This window comes from Lotus japonicus, chromosome 5, assembly GCF_012489685.1.
Source record: "Lotus japonicus ecotype B-129 chromosome 5, LjGifu_v1.2".
In the NCBI taxonomy this organism is placed as follows: domain Eukaryota; kingdom Viridiplantae; phylum Streptophyta; class Magnoliopsida; order Fabales; family Fabaceae; genus Lotus; species Lotus japonicus.
Window position 1 is genome coordinate 5429141 of NC_080045.1, and position 21578 is coordinate 5450718.

The 21578-nt window shown below is 34.6% G+C and overlaps 2 protein-coding genes and 1 non-coding gene across 4 annotated transcripts; 1 reads left to right on the forward strand and 2 right to left on the reverse strand.

Annotated features, from left to right (window-relative positions):
• Positions 1-2162: 2162 nt before the first annotated feature.
• On the reverse strand, positions 2163-4149 carry LOC130718043 (mitochondrial outer membrane protein porin 2-like). The gene is made up of 6 exons (XM_057568487.1): positions 4004-4149; positions 3868-3935; positions 3677-3787; positions 3330-3416; positions 3038-3246; positions 2163-2713 (listed from the first exon to the last, which is right to left on the reverse strand). The coding sequence occupies exons 1-6, from the start codon at positions 4062-4064 to the stop codon at positions 2407-2409; spliced, it is 843 nt and encodes a 280-aa protein (XP_057424470.1). The 5' UTR covers positions 4065-4149; the 3' UTR covers positions 2163-2406.
• Positions 4150-4187: 38 nt separating this feature from the next.
• On the reverse strand, positions 4188-4261 carry TRNAT-AGU (transfer RNA threonine (anticodon AGU)). Its single transcript has one exon. It is a non-coding gene; the product is annotated as a tRNA-Thr (tRNA).
• A 1777-nt stretch (positions 4262-6038) lies between these two features.
• Positions 6039-8929, forward strand: LOC130717583 (U-box domain-containing protein 4-like). Of its 2 annotated transcripts, XM_057567862.1 has the most exons (3): positions 6039-6943; positions 7039-8448; positions 8679-8929. In XM_057567862.1, the coding sequence occupies exons 2-3, from the start codon at positions 7468-7470 to the stop codon at positions 8757-8759; spliced, it is 1062 nt and encodes a 353-aa protein (XP_057423845.1). In that variant the 5' UTR covers positions 6039-6943; positions 7039-7467; the 3' UTR covers positions 8760-8929. The 2 variants fall into 2 exon arrangements, with proteins under 2 accessions (XP_057423845.1, XP_057423844.1); XM_057567861.1 differs by having other exon boundaries at positions 6039-8448.
• Positions 8930-21578: the final 12649 nt, after the last annotated feature.

Consider the following 21578-nt stretch of genomic DNA (forward strand, 5'->3'; position numbering starts at 1 on the left):
GTATGTCGTTTTGGGACATCAATCCATCATTAACAACGTGGTCAAACACAAACACCATACATCGCACACACTATGAAAGAGATAATTGGTCCAACACAAACACAATATAAGGTTCCATGTTCTTCCTCAACATTTTTAAAATTTTTTAATTTTATCAATAATTAGTTATGTGGATTTAACATGGCTTAATCGCACTTTTGGTCCCTCACGAATGCTATATGTGCCATTGGGGTCCCTAAACTTCAAAAATCCCATTATGCATCCCCAACGTTAACCTCCGTTAACACTTTTGGTCCCCGAGCAGTATTCCGTAAAAAAACTAACAGTTCTGAGGACAAATATGTAATTACGCCAAAAAAAACTTAATTAAAAAATAAAAAGAAATTTTTTTTCTTCATCTTCATCAACCAAAAACTCATGCCCTGAAGTGAAAACATAGAAACTATGGCTGAATCTCCAACCTTCTCTGCCATGGGTGCCTGAACCCTTATCTCCCTCTCTCGATCTTCACCGATTGTTGATTTGAGACTGAATCAAAATAACCCACTTCATGGCTCTGCTGGAAGAAAAATTGAAACTTTTCAATCAATACCCATTTTTTCCAATTTCTTCCATGTGTGTTTTTCTCCCAGATCTGCGGTGGTTGCGACGTTGGTTCTGGTTGAGGGAAGGAGATGGTGGTGCGATGGAAACGATGTGGCAGCGGTGTGGCCATGGAATGGAGAGGAGATGTGGTGATCAATTTCTAGCAGAGGCGGTTGATGTGTGTTGATGAAAATTGGGGAAACAATTTCACTCACCCGCACTCACACTCTGAATTCCTCGTCTCTTAAAGCTCTCTTTGCCTCATTACTCTTCCTCTGTAGAGCCACATTCTGAATTCCTCGTCTCTTAAAGTTCTCTCTTCCTATGTATAGCCACATTCTTTTGTTTTACGGAAAGAACAAATAAATTTATTGGCTTGAATCAAAATTATGACTTGAATCTCTGCATCATGTCTTTTGTATTTCTGCAGTAGTGTTTCATGTATGTTTGTATTGCATTCTCTCTCTCTCTATGTGAATGGAATTGATCTTGTGGTTGGGTTGTCAGCTCAGCTGTGTAGCTTGATTTAGCTAATTAGATTTTCAAACATAACAATTATACACCAGCAATATGTTCTTCGAAGGGATGCACATAACATATGATCCACAACCCAGGCTTGATTCTATGGGTTTTATCACTTTTTTTCCCTTCTAATCTAGTCCTATTATAATTTTCTTTTCTTTTTTTCTTTATTATATCACATTAATTACTTGATGTGTGTTGATGAAGATTGGGGAAAAATAATTTTTCTGGGTTTGAAGATGATGAAGATGATAAAGGAAGAATATGAAGATCAAGGGTTTTCTGGATTTTTTTTTGTTTAATTGCATTTTTGGTCCCCAAAAGCCAAAACCGTTAGTTTTTTGACGGAATGTTGTTCGGGGACCAAAAGTATTAACAGAGGTTAACGTTGGGGATGCATAATGAGATAATGAGATTTTTGAAGTTTAGGGACCCCAATGGCACATATAGCATTCGTGGGGGACCAAAAGTGCGATTTAGCCATTTAACATATATACACTTTCACCATAAAATCTCTTTATATAGACATCTTATAATAGGTCGTCACATCAAAAATAAACTTTCAATTTAATTAAAATAAAAATATGTACATGTTATGATGGGATGTAAGCGTACAATGCATCAACATACTTGTACAATTATTAATGAAACCTGCTATATAACCTCCATGTTCACTTACAACATACTAAACAGTATTTCAATGTTTATTTGCTAGCAGTTATTTATTTATTCTTATAGACATCAGCAGTATGATTTCACACACATAATAAATGATTGTGAATGTGAAACATACCTGAGAACATCCCCTAAGACTGTGGAGCACTCAACAAGTAAACAACAAGAATTGACCATGGCATTTGGCAATAGCCTAATCATATCACAGCAATGCGATAGGGTCAATGTGTTCACACAACTTAAATCCGTACAACAACCCTCTTGAAGAAGCTTGCAAAGTGTTAACATCCAAATATATCAAGTGTGTATGAAGTATGAAACATATGGAAATGCCAATATGCTAAAGACACAATTCATAAAGCTCAGACAATGCTCAGAAGTTCAAAATAAATAATTGATTAAATTTCTTCCTCCAACAAGAAATAGGTACACAAAATTAAGTCATTGCCAATGACAATTCCATCCTAATCCAGGACGTGCAATCAAACATTTGAAGATAATAGGAACAAAAAATTAAGACATCAACAATCTATATCAATTTCCTATACTTTCTTCCTTTCACTCAACTCAACTGAAAGATATGTGGTAGTATAACTCAATATATTGTCCCTATTTATATATCTGTTAAGGCTTGAGCAAGAGTGAGAAACCAAACTTGGGATTCTTTTCCAAAGCCTTTGTTTCAAAGGCGCCAGAGATTGTCAAGAATGACTTGTGTGTAAGTTCATGCTGCAACAAGGCCCCAAGATTGCCATGGTTGTTCAGCTTTGCCTTCACAACTGTCTGAGAATCAACCACATATGAACATCCAACTGTTAACGTGTTGTCATTTTTAGAGAATCCTCTGCTAATCTCTCCCACAATAGCTCCCCCATTCAATCTTTCTAGCTCCCGCAAGTACGACACCTTCATAGAGTCTCCCTTATCAGCTCTGCATAAATGAAAAGGAAATGCTTATATACCAAACATATATTTGCTGTATCAACACTGCACGCTAATTTATCTCCTGAGAAAGTGTAGAATGTGTATCTAACTCTCAACACAATCAATACAAGTAACAGTTATTCAATAACTTCAAGACTAGATGTCAAAACACACATTCACAAAAAAGCATCTAAAACTGTTTACAGAAAAAACTTTCTAGTAAAACGATGGGATTTGTTCCAAAAAAAATATGATCAGTGTGTGGCTTTGCAAATATGCATTCCATAAGCCCATTTAACATTTGACAGCTAAAAATACCTCAATTACTTACAGAATAACTGAAGCATTGGAACTTGGCATTTGGAAGCATAAGCCAGCATTGTACTTTGTAAACTTGCCAGCACTTGTGGAGTAGCTGGTTTCAGCTCCAAAAGCAATGCTGGGAGTGCCAATAGTCGCAGAAAAATCGACATCAGGGGATCGGTTCAAACCAACAGCACCAGTTAAAGCCACATGATGATGAAGATACTGAACCGCAATCTGCATAAAAAAAAAAATACAATCCTCAACAATCTAAAATCCTACTATATTTCTGTCCAATCTTACATCCCAAAAATCTGTACCTTGCCGGAGTCATAATAAGGTAGTCGTATAGAAGCAACGGTTTTTGTTGAAGGCACAACATTGGCTATAGTAAATGTGGTCAGCACCTGAAGAACAGATATGCAATGCATTACTACCAGGTTAAACAATAAAATGTGGGATTTTTCTCCGGTGGGCGCTTATAGTAGAGGGGGTTCTGTACTCTTGTGAATTGAATAGTTTTTCCCTTGATGCACCATGTCATATTCCATAAGAAACTATTGTAATTTGCAATCTAGTCATAATATTTGACAGAATAGTCTTAAGGGTACTAAAACCCTCCCCTTTGGCTAGAGAAAGAGAGGTTAGATAGATACAGTACACATACAGTTGAATCAGTGTCAAGTTTGAAATGAAGTGTCTTGTTGTTGTGCTTAAACGCCGCAGCCACAGCCCCGGAGGAGAGTCCTCTACTCTTCACCAACGTTGAGCTCAAGTTCTGAAACAAAACAAGGAATGAAATCACAAGCTGCAAATAAATAAACCTAAACACTCAATCGGAAAAGGAAGGGAACGCACGAGACCAGAGGTGGTGGAGGAAGAGATGGTTAAACTATGATCGGAGTTGTAATCTTTGTTGAGAATGTCTGCAAAAACACCACAATAATCGAATCGAATTGAAGAGAGAAAATGGGAGAGAGAGTGAGTGAGTTACCTCTTTCTCGCTTGACGATATCGGAGAAGGGTACAGGTCCTCCTTTGCCTTTGGGTGTCATTTTTGGCTGCGGACACAGAGAAGAGAAGAAGAAACCAACGAGGGTGGGGGAGTGGGTTTATGTAAACCCTTTCTCTATGGATTTCATTTGACTAAAAAATGGATAAAAAAATTACAATTGTTTTGCTCTCGTTGAGAGTTGAACTCAAGACCTCCCGCTTACTAAACGGGTGCTCTAACCAACTGAGCTACGAGAGCTTGTTGCTATAGATGTTTAACATTAGCCTATTTATAACCACTGCATGTTTGACAAATGGCAAAAATAATATATGTCATGAGATGAGAGAGTACATTTTCTTAAGTCATACGTTGTACTTATAGCATCACTATGAACTTTAGAAGAGGGACTCCCTTAAGAGAGAGAGAAAATGGTGAAAGGAGCTCTGAATATTGGTTACAATCCACGGGTCAGCTCGATAAGTTGGCTAAAGGAGCTCGGTTGGAATAGTAAAATTTCAGCTTGAAAAGAATTTGGGTTAATACAACCCGACTCGTTTAATCTCCGAGTTGGCGGGTCAGCCTGCGGATAAAGCGATTTTTCATTAAAAAATGATTTTGTTTTGTCTTAATTCAAGGTTAGTTTTATGAATTATTATTATTAGATAGAAAAATGGAAATTTTCATTTCTTTAATTTGAGAATAATTTTTGTGTTTTATATATTGTTATTCTAACTATTACTTATCTCATTTCAAATCTGGCAATAATATAATTATGTTGATAAATCCTGTAAATTAATTTTTTTTACTATATTACAAATGTAACAAGCTTATAAAAAAATGTGAAAAAAAAATAATTGCGTTGATAAACCTCTTACTTATGAGTTCATACAAACTTCTGTAAGTATTTTTTTATAAAATTTTAAACACTTTCTAATCTAATTTCGCCACTTTCCAAATTTTAAATACTTATTTCACTCAACCTGCAAGACAGCCTGCCAACCTGCGAGCTCATAGCGAGCCGGGTTGGGTTCATATTTTTCGGGCTCGTCAAAACATCGAGTTGACATAATCCAACTCATTTTCAACCCATCCCGTACGGGCTGACCCGTATTGACAGCTCTACTCTCATTTGGTTTCCCAACTCAACACTAGGGTACTTTATATTGTGAACCCTAAATACAACATAAAAAATTTATATATATATATAGGCTAGAGTCATAACTACCATCTAACAAATAAATAAACAACATATTTGTCTAGAACTCTACATGCGTTTAGTCTTGTCGAAGGATGGATCTCTTTAAGCTCAAAAAATATTCGTATACTTTCAACCTTGAAGTCAAAAACTGATTTAATTAACTTCAATCTTAAATCTTCTTTAAACTTTGGGTTGAACAATACATGTACGACACTCGACTCAACATTCCAACTCGATTGAAATTTCCAGGTCTATAGTGGCGTCTCTGCAAATCTGCGATGATGTTGTTGAACCATGAGGAACAAAATGATGATGATGATGATCAATGATGATTGCCTGATTGAAACGACGCCGATGATGAACGAAAATGATATGAGGAACAACTGCTAGGGTTTGTGAATGAGATTGTGAGCACAAAAGTAAATGAAGGAGAAAGTAAGTAACAATGTACATGGTCGATGGTGCTGCTAGGGTTACTTAGTGAAATGATATATGAAGCTCACGAATCACTCACGTGTTTGGCTACTAATTTTTTTATTAATAATTACACATGTTCAGTTTAGTCCATCCATTTTCAAATCTTTAAACCATGAATCGATCCAATCATCTTCGATTTAATATTAGTTTGATTTGGTTTAGATCGGACAATGAAAAATTCAAACTAACTTAATTTGTTTGGTTTGGTTGTTCAATCTCGTCGGGTCAATTCAATCTGATAAACATGATTATTCAAAATAGTGAGATTAGATTAAAGGATTCTTACAATCAACTTTATTACTACTATCCTACACACATGCCATTAGTCTTAATAAAAAGAAGTAGTAAACACTTGGCTTAATTGCACTTTTGGTCCCCCAACTATGGCCTTCCTGCGAAAATCGTCCCTAAACTTCAAAATTAGCAAAACTCGTCCCTCAACTATACACACAGTTGCACTTTTGGTCTTCCGTTAGCATTCCGTCAGAAATCTAACAGATTGGGACTAGTGACGGAGATAATCCGTCACAATTCACAATCCAGTCACCAAATTTCTTCATCTTCCTCAATATAACCACCACTCATCCTCCCCCTCCTCATTCCTCACTTTCTCCATCTTCATCAACCTCAATCCCTCATCCTCCCCTCCCTTCTCCTTTCATTCCTCTTCACCACTACCTCCCTCAACCATCAACACAAACTCTCCATACTGAAATTGAATTGGAGCGGATTGCTGGAGAGAAAGGGGTTTTGGGTTTTTCTTCAACACTCTTTGCAGATCCCATTTTCTCATCTCCTCATGAAATTAGAAATCCATTTCACAACCCAAAAGAAGGAGTTGCAGACCTCTCCCTCCATATCTTCATCTCATCTTTCTCACTCGCACCTCTCCCTCCACCGAACCCACACCAGCAAACCACAACCCAGAACCACCTCTCCCTCCACCAACCCCACCCCTCCCCAGAAACCCAACCGGAACCCACCCCAAACCCCACCCAGAAACTGAGCCCACAAACCCCTTCTTCCCTCTCACAATAGATCTACCATAACTGAGAAAGGAAAACCAGAGAAGAAAATCCAAGACTTTTTTTTTTTCAGATCTCAAACCATTGTTACAGATACAGCTTCAACCTATCATATGGTGTCTGGAGAGGGGGAGCTCGAAGCTTGTAACCCAGAAACCCGACCAAAAACCCAGAAACTTTGAAGCTTTGAACGAGAACCATGATCTACAGAAGAGGAGGAGGAAGAGGAAACGGATTTAAGTGAGCTTCTTTATTTTTTCAATTAAAATACTATTTTTTCTCAATTTTATTTTTTCTTTATTTTTTAATTCATTTTTAACGGAATATTCTGTTAGTTTTCTGACGGAATGCTAACGGAAGACCAAAAGTGCAACTGTGTGTATAGTTGAGGGACGAGTTTTGCTAATTTTGAAGTTTAGGGACGATTTTCGCAGGAAGGCCATAGTTGGGGGACCAAAAGTGCAATTAAGCCTAAACACTTCATCGAATAACGATCAATGTTCTCACGCGTTAAAAGAAAGAGCCCTCCCACGTGCTTGTTGGATTGGAATTGGTATTTGGTAAAATAAATCAAAACATGATGCACGTGTCATCCTCACACACCAGGACTTGGTTACACATGTAAAAATGTTATCCCCACCCTCTTATATTTTTCCTCTCACCACTCCTCTCAGTTCTATTCCATTCCATCGTCTCAACACTCTCGCCCCGACCCGAACCCGATTCCAGACCCGACTCACACAATCGGATCCTGAATCACAGTTATGGGAACCGAGAGCTACACTTACATGGGTCGCAGCTTCAGCGCGCTATCCATCAACGACGATTCATCTTCCTCCGCTTTCAGCGACTGCAACAGCGACAGATCTGGCGAATTCGCCACCGCTTCTTCCCAAACCCGCCGCCGTCTCCTCATCGCTTGCGCCTCCGAGAATTCCGATGACCTCATCCTGCAGCTTGTCGACGATCTCCAATCCTCCTCCGTCGACGATCAGAAACAAGCCGCCATGGAAATCCGATTACTCGCTAAGAACAAGCCTGAGAATCGCATCAAAATCGCCAAAGCCGGCGCAATCAAACCGCTAATTTCGCTTATTTCCTCGCAAGACCTCCAGCTTCAGGAATACGGCGTCACCGCGATTCTCAACCTCTCCCTCTGCGACGAGAACAAGGAGTTGATAGCTTCCTCCGGAGCGATTAAGCCTCTGGTGAGAGCGTTGAAAGCAGGGACGCCGACGGCGAAGGAGAACGCGGCGTGCGCGTTGCTCCGCCTCTCACAGGCGGAGGAGAGCAAGGCGGCGATTGGGAGGTCCGGCGCCATTCCGCTACTGGTGAGCCTCCTGCAAACCGGCGGTATCCGCGGGAAGAAGGACGCGTCGACGGCGCTGTACTCGCTCTGCTCGGTGAGGGAGAACAAGATCAGGGCGGTGAAGGCGGGGATCATGAAGGTTCTGGTGGAGCTGATGGCGGACTTTGAGTCAAACATGGTGGATAAGTCAGCGTACGTGGTGAGCGTGCTGGTGTCGGTGGCGGAGGCGAAGGCGGCGCTGGTGGAGGAAGGCGGCGTTCCGGTGGTGGTGGAGATCGTGGAGGTTGGGTCTCAGAGACAGAAGGAGATAGCGGTGGTTATTCTGTTACAGCTATGCGAGGAAAACGTGACCTATCGAACCATGGTGGCTCGCGAAGGTGCGATTCCTCCTTTGGTGGCTCTGACTCAGAACGGCACCAATCGCGCCAAGCAAAAGGTACAACCATTATTCGGTTTGAACTTTCCACCACCACTCGCTTTGCTGACGTGGTACGGTGTTTTTTTTATAAATAAGTCAAAGAATTGTATTCAACCTTACCACAAGCGCTTCGCTTCACATTAGCTAATGTGATGCATAGTGCTCCATGTTTTACTTGTTTCATGTTTTTTAATTTTTTAATTTTCTTTCCGGTTTTGGTGGTTGATTGTTTGGTTACATGCGAACAGGCGGAGAAACTGATTGAGCTGCTGCGGCAACCGAGATCTGGGAGCGCCGCTGCACGTACGGCGGCGGAAGTGGTGGCATGAATTGTGGGCAATCAATCATTCCCCATGTGGTGCGCTGAGCACTCATCATCCACCACCCGTGCGTGTCAAAAACAGTGATGTGGTTATTAAAACGTGAGAGTTTTGTAAATATCTTCGTAACGGAGAAGCATCCTTGTAAAGTTTGTGGTATAAAAATGATACGTTTCCAAGTTTTGCGTGTTTTTTTGGACTTAATGCAATCCCGTTTTTTTGGTTTGTTTTTCAACTGTGAATTTGATGATTGATTGGTGATTTTTGTGTGTCTTTGGGGCCCTTACTGCTAAGAATGTTCTTGTCGTCTTTGTAACTGGGGTACTGACTTTAAATTTGGGTTTCAAGTTTAGATTAGCTAGGAAGATATTTAATCAACACTAAGAGTAAGAGTCATCAAAATAAACAGTTTCCTCTTTGACGTGATTTAATAGACTTTTTTTACCTAGCTGGTATAAATTTAAAATTTATTTACCAATATAGTACAACTTTTAAAATATTTACACAACTAGTGTAAATCGCCACTAGCATCGGCGATATATATATATTTTTCATGTTTTAAAAAAATCGCCAACAGTTATGGCGATATATATATTTTTCTAGTATCGCCATCGTCATTGGCGTTAACCAAATATAAAACTTTTAAGTATCGCCACTCACATTGGCGATTTTGATTTTTTTGAGTATCGCGTTACATCATAATAAGCATCATACATGCATGTATGTTATTATTATTGGCTGATTTCTCCAGCATTTAGACTGATGCAAATATATAAACTTCATCATATCCTTTCCCAGCCTTCCCGCAATAAGTGGGACTGTAATTGTAAATAAGATTGTCACGTACTTCTTGAGCAACTGGTCTGTTTATGGATTTCCTAGCTTCACTGGATCAAAATCGCCAATGTGAGTGGCGATACTTAAAAGTTTTATATTTGGTTAACGCCAATGACGATAGCGATACTAGAAAAATATATATATCGCCATAACTGTTGGCGATTTCTTTAAAATATGAAAAATATATATATATATATATATCGCCGATGCTAGTGGCGATTTACACTAGTTGTGTAAATATTTTAAAAGTTGCACCAGATTGGTAAATAAATTTTAAATTTATACCAGCAAGGTAAAAAAGTCGATTTAATATTGCCATTGTGGGTTGTATTAAAACTTTTATAGAATGAGTCCACACAAACTACTTGTAGGGGGTTAAATCAATGGTTGAGTGAGTCGACACGAACACAATTACGCAATTACATATGACTTTATTATGCAATTTAAAACTTTTTTTTTTGGTACAACTCATAAAGAAAAAGAAAAAACGGTAAGGAACCCGAACTAAGGCCTCAAAGAGGAGATGCCTAAGGCATCGGCTAGAAGAAGCAAACTCAATCCCGCAAATGAGTCCACACAAACGCTTGCAGAAAAAGAGTGAATAGTTTTTTCATTTGTTTATACACTTGGATTAGGTAAGATAGATGAGATATGAAGAGAACAAATAAAAATGTGTTGATAATGGCAAAGTGCTTGCAGAAGATAGATATCTCTGGAATATATGAACGAATCACTGAACAGATCTTTCTTTATTTTCTTCGGTGGATATATTTTTTATAATTTTATCTTGGTATTTTAAAATTCCAGTAAATTGAGGGATAGTTTGAAGTTGCATAAAAAAGAAAAATAAGGGTTTGGATCTTCTCCATCTATGTTCCCTCCATCCTCTCTCCATCCAAATCTGAGTCATTAATTTTGAAATTTAAACTTTAAAGGCTTGGATCAATTTAAGAAGAGAGAGAAAACATGAATTAATCCTCACCTTTAAAATTTAAAATCGATGGCTCAGATTTTGAATGAAGAGGAGATGGAGAGAAGTTGGATGGAGAGGATCCAAATCCGGTTTTGAAAGGTGTGGAGTCCACATGGAAGAAGATTATGGAGAAGACAACAAGAATTGAAAAGGAAAGTGGGTTTGGAGTTAAGACTTTGGGAGGGAGGAGTCGTAAGCAGGTTTGTTTTGTATGGCTATATTTATTACTGGTATTTATTTTCCGAATAAAAAATTAAGAAGCCATAAAGTAGAATGAAACCAACCAAGCATGGTGCGGACACGTGTACTTTATTCGGTTAACTATTAGCGGTTAGTCGTTCAGCACCATCATGTAATAAGATGGCTGTCTGAAATTGTGGGACCCCAGTTGACGGCCGGTGGACTCTTCCTTTTTATATAAAAAAAAACAAAAGAAAAGGTAAATTCTCTAGTACACATATTTTTTTTGGTGCCCGTTTCGTGCGACGTATAGTATAAGGCCTGATAGTATAAAACCTGATAGTATTAGACCTGATAGTATAAGCTCTGATAACTTTCTTATACTATCCAGCGTTTGGTCATACTCTGTATAATTTACCATATCGTTTAAATTAATGTAATTTTTTGTTTAATGAAGTATTGAATAATGATATGTAATAAAAATCAAATATGGAGGTGATTATAACGGTGGTGGCAATGGTGATGAAAGTGGTGGTAGGTTGGTGGTGGTGGTGGCAATGGTGGCAGGTTGGTGTAGGTGGTGGTGGTGGTGACTAGGGGTGTTCATAACCGAACCAATCCAAACAAAACCGACAAACCGATCCAAAAAAACCGAAATCAAATCAAACCGAAAACCGAACGGACTGAAAATTGAAAAAACCGGAATTATTTATTGGATCAGATCGGATTTCGGATTTGATTTCCAAACCGAACATTCACAAATATGTATACTTTTAGTTATACATATATCATTTCATTTACACTTACATAGTACATATTTATTGTATATATATTGATTATATCACACGTGCATCAAAGTTTACTATATACATGCATCAAAGTAAACAATTATAATCATAATTTTAAAATATGTTGACTATGTTATAATTTATGAATGTTATATTAATGTTATAAATTATGTATCATTGTATTTATCATATATTATATATTTTTAAAATTTATACAACACAATTTCAAAGTATAAAAAAGTGAAACAAAAACCGAACAATTCAATCTAATCCAAACCGCTATAGATTGGATCAGATTGGTTCGAATTTGAATTTAGTAAAAAATCCATTGGATGACAAAATTATAAAACCGATGAGATCGGATCGGATGATTTTTCTCCTCAAAATCGATCCAATCCAATCCGCGAACACCCCTAGTGGTGACAGTGGAGATAGGTTGGTGGTGGTGGTGGCAGCGATGGTGGTTGTGGTGGTGGCGATGATAGGGCGGTGGCGGCTGCGCTAGGGTGGCGGCTACGGTGGAGGGTGGAGGCAATGGTGGTGGTGGTGGCGATAGGGTGGTGGTTGTGGTGTCGGTGGTGGTAATAGAGTGGTGACGACGATTATGGTGGTGGTGGCGATAAGGTGGTAGTTGTGGTGGCGGTAGGCGGTGGTGGTAGTGGCGGCAACACAGGTGGTGGCGGTGGGGCGGTGGTGGCAGTGATGGTGGTTGTAGTGTTGGCGACGATAGGGTGGTGGTGGTAAGGCGGTGGCAGCTTAGTATGGTGGTGGCGACGGTGGAGGGTGGAGGCAATGGTGGTGGTGGTGGCGATAGGGTGTTGGTTGTGGTGTCGGTGGTGACAATAGAGTGGTGGTGGCGATAAGGTTGTGGTGTCGGTGGTGGCGGTAGGGCGGTGGTGGCGGCGGTGGCGACAACATCAGTGGTGGCAGTGAGGTAGTGGTGGCGGCGGCGGTGGTGGCGACCAGGTGGTGGTGGCAATGGCGGTGTAAGTTGGCAGCAATGGAGGGTGGTGGTGATGCTGACTTATACGTCACAATCTTATCATGCTTTATCCATCACTCACATGATGGATTAAATAATACGTCATTTTAACGTATAAGGGGACTTTGATGGATAAGCTTATACAATACAATATCATCACCAAACAATGGATAAATTCATAATGTATTGTATAAGTTTATACTATCATGCCTAATACGGCGTGTCAAACGAGCCCTTTGTGTGGTACTCGCATTAAGTAATTTAATAGATTATTATCATGTTATTCAAGGTAAATACTACATTTTTAGATTTTACTTCACTTGTCAATTAACTTTATCTCATGAAATTCATTTTTTAATGAAAAATGGACGAGTGGTGGAAAAGAATTATGGTAGTGAAGTTACGAGTAAACTGATCATGATTGATGGATGAACAAAGCTCAGAAAACACTACTTCATATATCACGTCTCTAAGAATAAAACATTGCATTACTATGATAGAACAAAATCAAAATTTTAATCGATACATGAGTCTTTTTTATTGAACCAAGTCATTTTGTGTACCACACCTTAATCTGGCTTAAAGTACCACAACAAGCACCTTCAAAAAAAAAATACTTAAATGAGTTATCCGACGAGACTTATTGCATGTGAGAATAAATTTCAGAGAGCGATACAACAATGTAAAAACATAAACAATAAACAATTTAAAAATAAACATGCACGCTTAAGTCTTTGAAATTAGGGATGTGTGTACAAGCATTTTGGGGTTTAAAGCGGAAATGTTAAAGAGAACTTTTTTACAAGAATTTTAAAGGGACTTAGTATATTAAAGAAAACTTTTTTACAAGAATTTTAAAGAGACTTTTTACAAGCCGTGAGCGAAGTTCAACGGTGGGGCGAGACTGTGGCAAGACAAACCATAGTTCCTCCACTTCTCAACTCTTTCGATTAGTATCATTTTAAAAATATGCTGCTGTAAATGTGAAAGTGATACTTCTCAGCATAGTTTATTTTAAGAGCTCTTAACTATGAACTTTCACCCAGATTCTCGCGCGAAGAAGGTTGTAGTGAGGTTTTTTGGGTTTTGATTCTATTCTAGGGCCTTTTGTGTTGTGCCATGTTGTTTAGTTCTTTCAGAGGTAGTTTTTGGCTTTTTGGTGATAGCCTTTGGCTTCGGGGGGTTTGCGTCTTATCTCTTGTTGTTAGTGCTTTGTTGGGCAATCGATTTTTTGAGTTGTCCTTGATTTTGCTATCTTTTTGGATGGTCTTTTCTCCTTCATTAAGGGTTGTGTATTCATGTCTTATTCCATCCTTTATATATAACCATATAAGCTCTAAAGTGAGGGTGCGTCTGGAGCAGATTCCTCGTGACAGCAATGCTGCAGCGGACATGCTGGCTCGCCCAGCTGCAAGAGAGGGCTCACCACATCGAGTTTGGCGACTTCCGCCTTCCTCCTTGATACCATCCGTGCTGCAGGATGATGGAATAGATTGGCTTCTTTGTTTCTGTTTTCTGTTTTTCATTCCTTATGTAAAAAAAAGTGAAATCAATATATATATTAGAAAAGAAGAACTTCCATCAGGCTGATTTAGTGACGTGTCGTTCTCACGTTAATTCTTAGTGACGTGTCATTCTCACGTTAATTCTCATAAAACAAATTCCACGTGTCATTCTAAGGTTAATTCTAATAAAAAAACACATTTTTAAGTTTTAGATTTGATTAGGATTTAGGTTGTTTATTTCTTGATTTTATCTTAATTTATTTTTGATTTATTTTTAGAGTATTACTTAATTTTTATGGTATTTTTATTGGATTTTTTTAAATAGAGATAATATCTATTTAAATAGAGATAGGTTTAGATAGATTTAGTTTCTTTTTATTTAGATTAATAATAAAATAAATCTTAACAGATATTCAACAGAGTCCTTATATATCTTTGGCTTCTATACATGGGCTTCTATACATTTTCATGACTTTTGGGTTAAATAACATTTGTGATTTTTTCTCCATGATTTGTAGGTTGAAGAAAGTATTCGTAATGACGGGGTTAATCTAATGACAGAACGATGTGATTACCTTTGAGACTCACGATATTGCTCAGGTTGGTGTTATGATCTATGATGGAAAATTTGATGTATGGATTCTCATCATTTATTACTTTTTCCCTTTTTTTTAGATTTATGGTTCTGGAAAGTGATATCATTTTCTCTTCCTATTTTCAAATTTTTTTGATGGCCCAAAGATAGGTCAAGGTTGATGGGGATATCTAGAAGAAGGAGCATGTGATGCTATCATTGAAATGTTTGGACTTTACATGACATTTACTATTTAGTTTTTAGATTCATGTCATGCCTTAAAAGTAGTAATCTCCTTAGCACATGTGAGAGAGAATTTGATTTGAGTTTCTGGCCATTTATATTTGATTGATTGTTTGGTCCTTTATATGCATCTTCTATAAACAGTCTGCAAAGTGTTTAGTTAGTAATTATGGGTGCTAAGGTAACATATGTCCTACTATATGATGGGTGTCTAATTCAGATTGTAGGCTTAGACTTAATGTAGAACACAGATGTTGTTATTTGGTAGAACATAGATGAAATACCAACCATATTGTTGTGTTTTTGGATGATTTTATGATATATTTCTTGCATTCTTACAAAGTTTTCTTCAACACATTGAATGCACTATTTCCATATGAACAATAATTTTAAATTCAAAAAAAAAAAACTTAACTTTCAATTTTTTTTTAATTCAAACAAAAAATTAAAGTTAATTTTTCATCCAACAATTTTGTATTGAATCTAAAGGAAAAATTTATGATTGTCTTTCTCTTCTGTTGTGAGTTTTTTATTTTATTTTTATAGTATTATTTAATTTTTATTGAATTTTCATATATTTAATTCAGGATTTTATAAATTTTTATTTTTGATTTGTGAGGTTTTGGTAGTTTTTATCTATCCTTAATTAGCACATTTTTAAATTTTAGATTTGATTAGGATTTAGTTTGTTTATTTCTTGATTTTATCTGTGGGGCTTTTATTTTATTTTGGATTTATTTTTATCGTATTTTTATTGAATTTTTGGATTTTTATTTAATTCAGGATTTTATGAGTTTTTATTGTGATTTGCTAGATTTTGGTAGTTTTAATCTATCTTTAATTAGTTCCTTTTTAAATTTTAGATTTGATTAGGATTTAGATTGTTTATTTCTTGATTTTATCTTGGGTCTTTTATTTTATTTTGAGAGTATTAATTTTTTATGGTGTCTTTATTGAATTTTCGGATTTCTATTTAACTTATGATTTTATAAGTTTTTATTGTGATTTGCTAGATTTTGATAGTTTTTATCTATCTTTAATTAGTACCTTTTTAAATTTTAGATTTGATTAGGATTGAGGTTGTTTATTTCTTGATTTTTTTTAATTTGTCTTATTTTTATTTAATGTTAATTCCAGGAAAAAGGGAGATGATCTGGTGCTGAGGGTTCACAGAGCTACCATTGACACAGAGATTTGATGGTTGCTAGGTGAATTTGATAGAGTTTCTCATTAGCTGCGGACTGCGATTATTTCTACATTGTTTCCACTTATCACCTAAGAGAAATGTGTTTACTTAAATTTTCAAACTCATGTAAGGATGTAACAGAAGGGGAAATTAATCAAGGACTACTAGGTTAGTTAGATGTTATTATAGTAGTTACTTAGTACTAGGATGAGATGAACTATAAATAGAGGGAAATTTTATGAGTTTTTATTGTGATTTGCTAGATTTTGGTAGTTTTTATTTATCTTTAATTAATACTTTATTAAATTTTTTATTTGATTAGAATTTATATTGTTTATTTCTTGATTTTATCTTAATTAAAAAAATATTTTCTAAAATTCGACCTGGAAATACTGGGATGCACACTCCTTTAATTCATATTTTAATTTCATTCAATAAATATATCATACACTCATGAATTAAAAATAAACATGAAATATCAACGTTTTTTTGACTAGAAATTACGTAAAATCAAAGTAAAAACTAGCAAAAATCACTAAAAAAAAAAATCAGCCACCATGTAACATTATATTTAATGTAAATGAAAATTTTAAATTCCTCGTCTCTTGATTGTAGAGCCGTGCTATTTTAGGCGATAAACTAGATAATTTATTATTTTTTGTTTATAAAAAATTTCATGTGTTATTCCATTAGAAAGTTTATCTTCTGTTGACACTTGTCATTCCATATTTCAAAAGATTTGCTCTAATTATCTAAGATTTACCTAGATTACTCATTACTAAATTTATTTTCAAAATAAATTTTGAAACCGTTTTCATTATCTCTTCAAATTAGGAAAATTCTCTTGCTTAATTTACTGCATATTTATCGGAATCTCCTGATTTCTCCTTTTATTTTTTTCATGATCTACAATATTAAAATAAAATATGTAGTGCTGAGATTATAAAATATCAAAATTTTAAAATATTTTTCCTAATTAACTAAGATACTGCATCAATCATCTCATCTCTTATATGTACCTGCAACTCGACTTAAAATTCAAAAAGCAAACATATAACTATCATATCTTATTTCTAACAAACTCAATCTCCTAATATCATAAATTAATTAATTCCATTATAATTTTAATAACCAATAAAAGAAAGCAATAACCGACTCAAAATATATTAAAATACACACTCAACCAAGATACATGGACAATTGAACATGTACACGAAGCATGAGTTTTCTAGAAACATGGACTCAAATACAACTAGATTCTTAAGCAAATATGACTAACAGTGTATTATAGCCATTATTGGAGAAGGATTTTGATGTTGGATGCAAACAGATTGGATATGAATGTAGTTTGTGGTGATTTAGGCATTTGATGTTGGATACATTCTTCAACTATATTCTTTGGATTGGAGGATGCATCTTGCTTGCTCCCAGCAAGGTCCTAAAAGGTGTGTGTGAATTCTTTGTTTCAGCACGATTAGAAGAGGGATAGATGATTGGAGGATTTTTAAAGGCTCTAACAACTATGTTTGTACCTAAGGTATGTTATTTCAAACCGATTTTTTGCACTTTTTTTTATGGGATGGCGAGAAATAATGATCATCCAAGTTTATTTTGGTTTTATTTTTTAAATTCTATCTCTCACGATCAATAACGGTTAGTTAATTTAATTTTAACAAGTGACTATGCTACCTTTGTCAGTTTGATAATTATACCATTGTTGATTATGCATCTGATTTCTTATACAAAGGTATGTTCTTTTCATATAAAACCTTCTATTGTTGTATTTGGAGTACTATTTTTGTGTAATTGAAGGAGTGATCGCATTCAGCAATTATGCACCTTTTGAAGAAAAAAAAATTTCCACTCTTAAGATGGGAAAACAATTTGATGTTTAGTATTTTGGTCAAGTTTCTGGAACTCTATTCCCTGATTAACCATTGTTTCAATGGAGGTTTGGGAATTAGATTTCCCGTTTAAGAAATAAGTTATTAGAAGCAACTTGAGAGGTAATTCTTGAATGGTTAAAATTAAAACCATATATGCTCACAATTGATGTCAAGTTTGTGTTCCGTCCTAATTCAAGTCTACTCCTTTTTCCAAGTATGCTTACATTGCTTTTCTCCTTCTCTAAGAAGGTGGTTTAGATTCATTTTTACTGCTTTTATGTCAGTTGTGTGTCACTTTGAGGCTAACTTTATAATCAAGCATTTTACTTTGAGGCTAATCTAGCTTTTAGCCACTGTTTATGCCCTTTATTAACTTTTAGAAGAATCAGTCAAATTTATGTTTAAGATAAAATCAAATCACTGAATCATGTATTTGATCCCAATATAATATATAGATGATTTGAACTGATTGATTATTTCTATTGTCTTAGGACTTAGGTGCAAAGCTCCAATTGTGGAAGTGAGGCTAAAAAATTTGACTATTAAGGTTGATTTCTATGTTGTTAGCAGAGCTTTGCCAAATATACCAAGCTCTGCATTGAACATTGTAGTAATACTTCTTGGTACCTGTGAGATAAGTACTGCTATGAGAACAAAGCTTTACTAAGGTTGATCCTTTGTTTCTCATATAGAAGCGCTTTTACGCGGTCAAAGAAGCATCTCATGCAATAGCACTTCAAGGGGATCAAAGAAGTAGGTGAAATGTGAATTTTTAGATGGTATGATGTCATATCCAATTAGTACTTATGGAATATATTTGATGATTCACTAATGAAGTATCGAATATTAATGAGTGAGTTTTAGAGCTTGGAGTCATCCAATACTATTAGAGGGAAGAGGTGGAAGAAGAAGAATAGTTAAAAGTTGAACCGTTCAGATTAAGTAAAGAAAAGTTAAGAGTAATTATATTTATATATGTATATAACTATAATAATTTGATAGTAAGAATAGTATGAGGAATAAAAAATATTAATACATATGTACTATAAATTTATTAGTGCTAACATATTTGAGTTACGAGATCTCACGAGAAGGAACATTTTACATGAAAAATGAAAATTTGTACGAGTGAAAAAAAACATTTTTATATAACTTAAGTGTACTTTTAATAATGTAAACAATAATTATATATTTATGTATTGTTACATATTTAAAACACAAAAACAATATCTTTTATGTAACACGGGTATACATCTTCGCAAACAAAATTCAGTTATACCTCATATATGCAAAACTTTACAAAACACTAGAATTGAGTGTCTGAATTTATGCTATTTAAATATCTACATCTTTATTATGATTATTCTTACCTTCTTAGTATCTTAAATTTTTTATAATTTAAAATATCGATCGATTTATCAAATACAATAGATAAATTCCCCGTGCAACGCGCGGGTAAAAAACACTAGTTGATTATAAAATGAGGTAAATGCAACTATATTCGGTTATTCACCATTGATTTATTAATTTAAAAATGTATCTTAATATTTATTCATAAAAATCTAATGATGTATTTCTTTCTCATTTTACAGATAAACTTTTTGTAAATAGTCTGACAACAGATTTTGTAAAAAAATTCCGAAATTGTTTAGTCAATATTGTTTTTGATCCAAGTCATTCTGTTGGATAAACAAGAGGTCCATTATCGAATACCATATGGGTTTTTTTTTTCTTGGTATTGTAGGCTTCAAAGCAAAATGATCATATTGAAAGAAAGAAAAATGCTCTTGGTATAATGTAAACATATCTATTAATGTGGATCTGAATGATGAACCAAAAAGTGATGATCTATATATATTAGTAAAGCTCACTTGAGCTAAGTATTAAGTACAAATACACATATGTATTAAACCATAAAAGCTCACATACCTTTATATTAAATACATTAAAAAATAAAAAATTTAATAAACTAAAAACTGAAAAAAATTGTATTATAAAAACCTATTCAACTACTTATATTAAATAACAACATTCATAGACTTAAAATTGACTTGAGTTTTGCATTTGACAAATTTAAAAAATCAAAATAAAAAACAAAATAACATTTATTAATAAATAATTTAGATAAAATACTTTTAAAATAAAAAAAAATAATCAATATATATCTATCTATATTGTACTTGGGGCTCTTATTTCCCAAAGTAATTATATATATATATATATTTGGTTTTTCCAAAAAAAAATATTTATCTATCTATATATATTAGTAAAGCTCACTTGAGCTAAGTATTAAGTACAAATACACGTGAGAACCTACATACATTAGTAAAAAAATTGGTGTTTTAATGAGATAGCTTAGTGAGTGAATGAACAGGTAGTGGAAACTTGTGCACTAATGATTTCAGTTTTAAACTTAATAAATATCAAATGTATAAGCAAAAGAGTAACATTCATGACAAAAGTGTAACAGACCACAAAGTTATATTTGCAAATGGTTTTAGCATAGTACCTTAAATTAAAATCAAATTTAATGTTAATTTCAACTATCTACATTAAATAAATAAAAAATGAAATGTATTATATTGAACCATGCATCTATTATATCTCTATATAAACATACCAGTGAAATCACTCACAAACTCAAATTATTCATATTTCTTGGACTTCAGCGGCTGGTGAGAAAAAAATGACAATTGTCTCTAACTACTTCAACAAGTATGTCATTTTTAATTATTTTAGTTAATTTCAAAATTGTTTTTTTTAAATTACTCATTCTTATTTCTTTATTGCAGGAGAAAGATCATCAACAACAACAAGAAACACACATTACTTAGTGATATATCCCCGTTGCAGATGATTGGAAAATAAAACTGTGAGTTTCACATATATGGTAATTTACTAAACAATTCTTCTCATTCAATTGAAATCATAGAAATATATCATCATTTATATATTTATATGGCACAAATCAGTAACAAAGTGTGAGCCACATAAATTTATATACTGCACTAGAAAGATAAGTGTAAAATGTAGTACTCACTATATTCTTGATAAGAAATAGGAATCTTTCACTCCTCAATATTGTCATATTATGGAAAAAAATAGCAACTTAATCATTCAAAGGGAACAAATGACGTCCATCTTGCAGTTAGATAGAATCTATTTTTATGTTCGTGAAAGTGATTTTAAAAGAACTTTTATGCCATCAGCAATGGTAAACAACCACATCAATCTTGATAAAAAAAATTAGCACAACTGATAACATCATTGCAACGACTAAATCAATATTAGAAAAAAAATAGTAGACTACCACGTTCATTTCAATACTAATCTAATTAAGTAATTAAATTTCTTTTATATCAAAAAAAACTACTCTCATTTCAATCTCAATATAAATCTACCTATTTTTTCTTCTGATGAAGCAACAAAAAAAATATCTACTTGTTTGATCCTTTTTTCCCTTATTAGAGAAAGAAAGTGTGAGAATATCATAACTCAATTATATTTAATTATACACATATTCTAAATATTCTTCTAAATAATAGATTTCTTACCTTTCTACAAATTTAAATATTACAATTAAAAAATACAAATTAAAAACGAACCCGTGCAACGCACGGGTTTAATTTCTAGTGATAAAGTAAAGGATAAACTTTAGACCAGAAAAAAAAGAA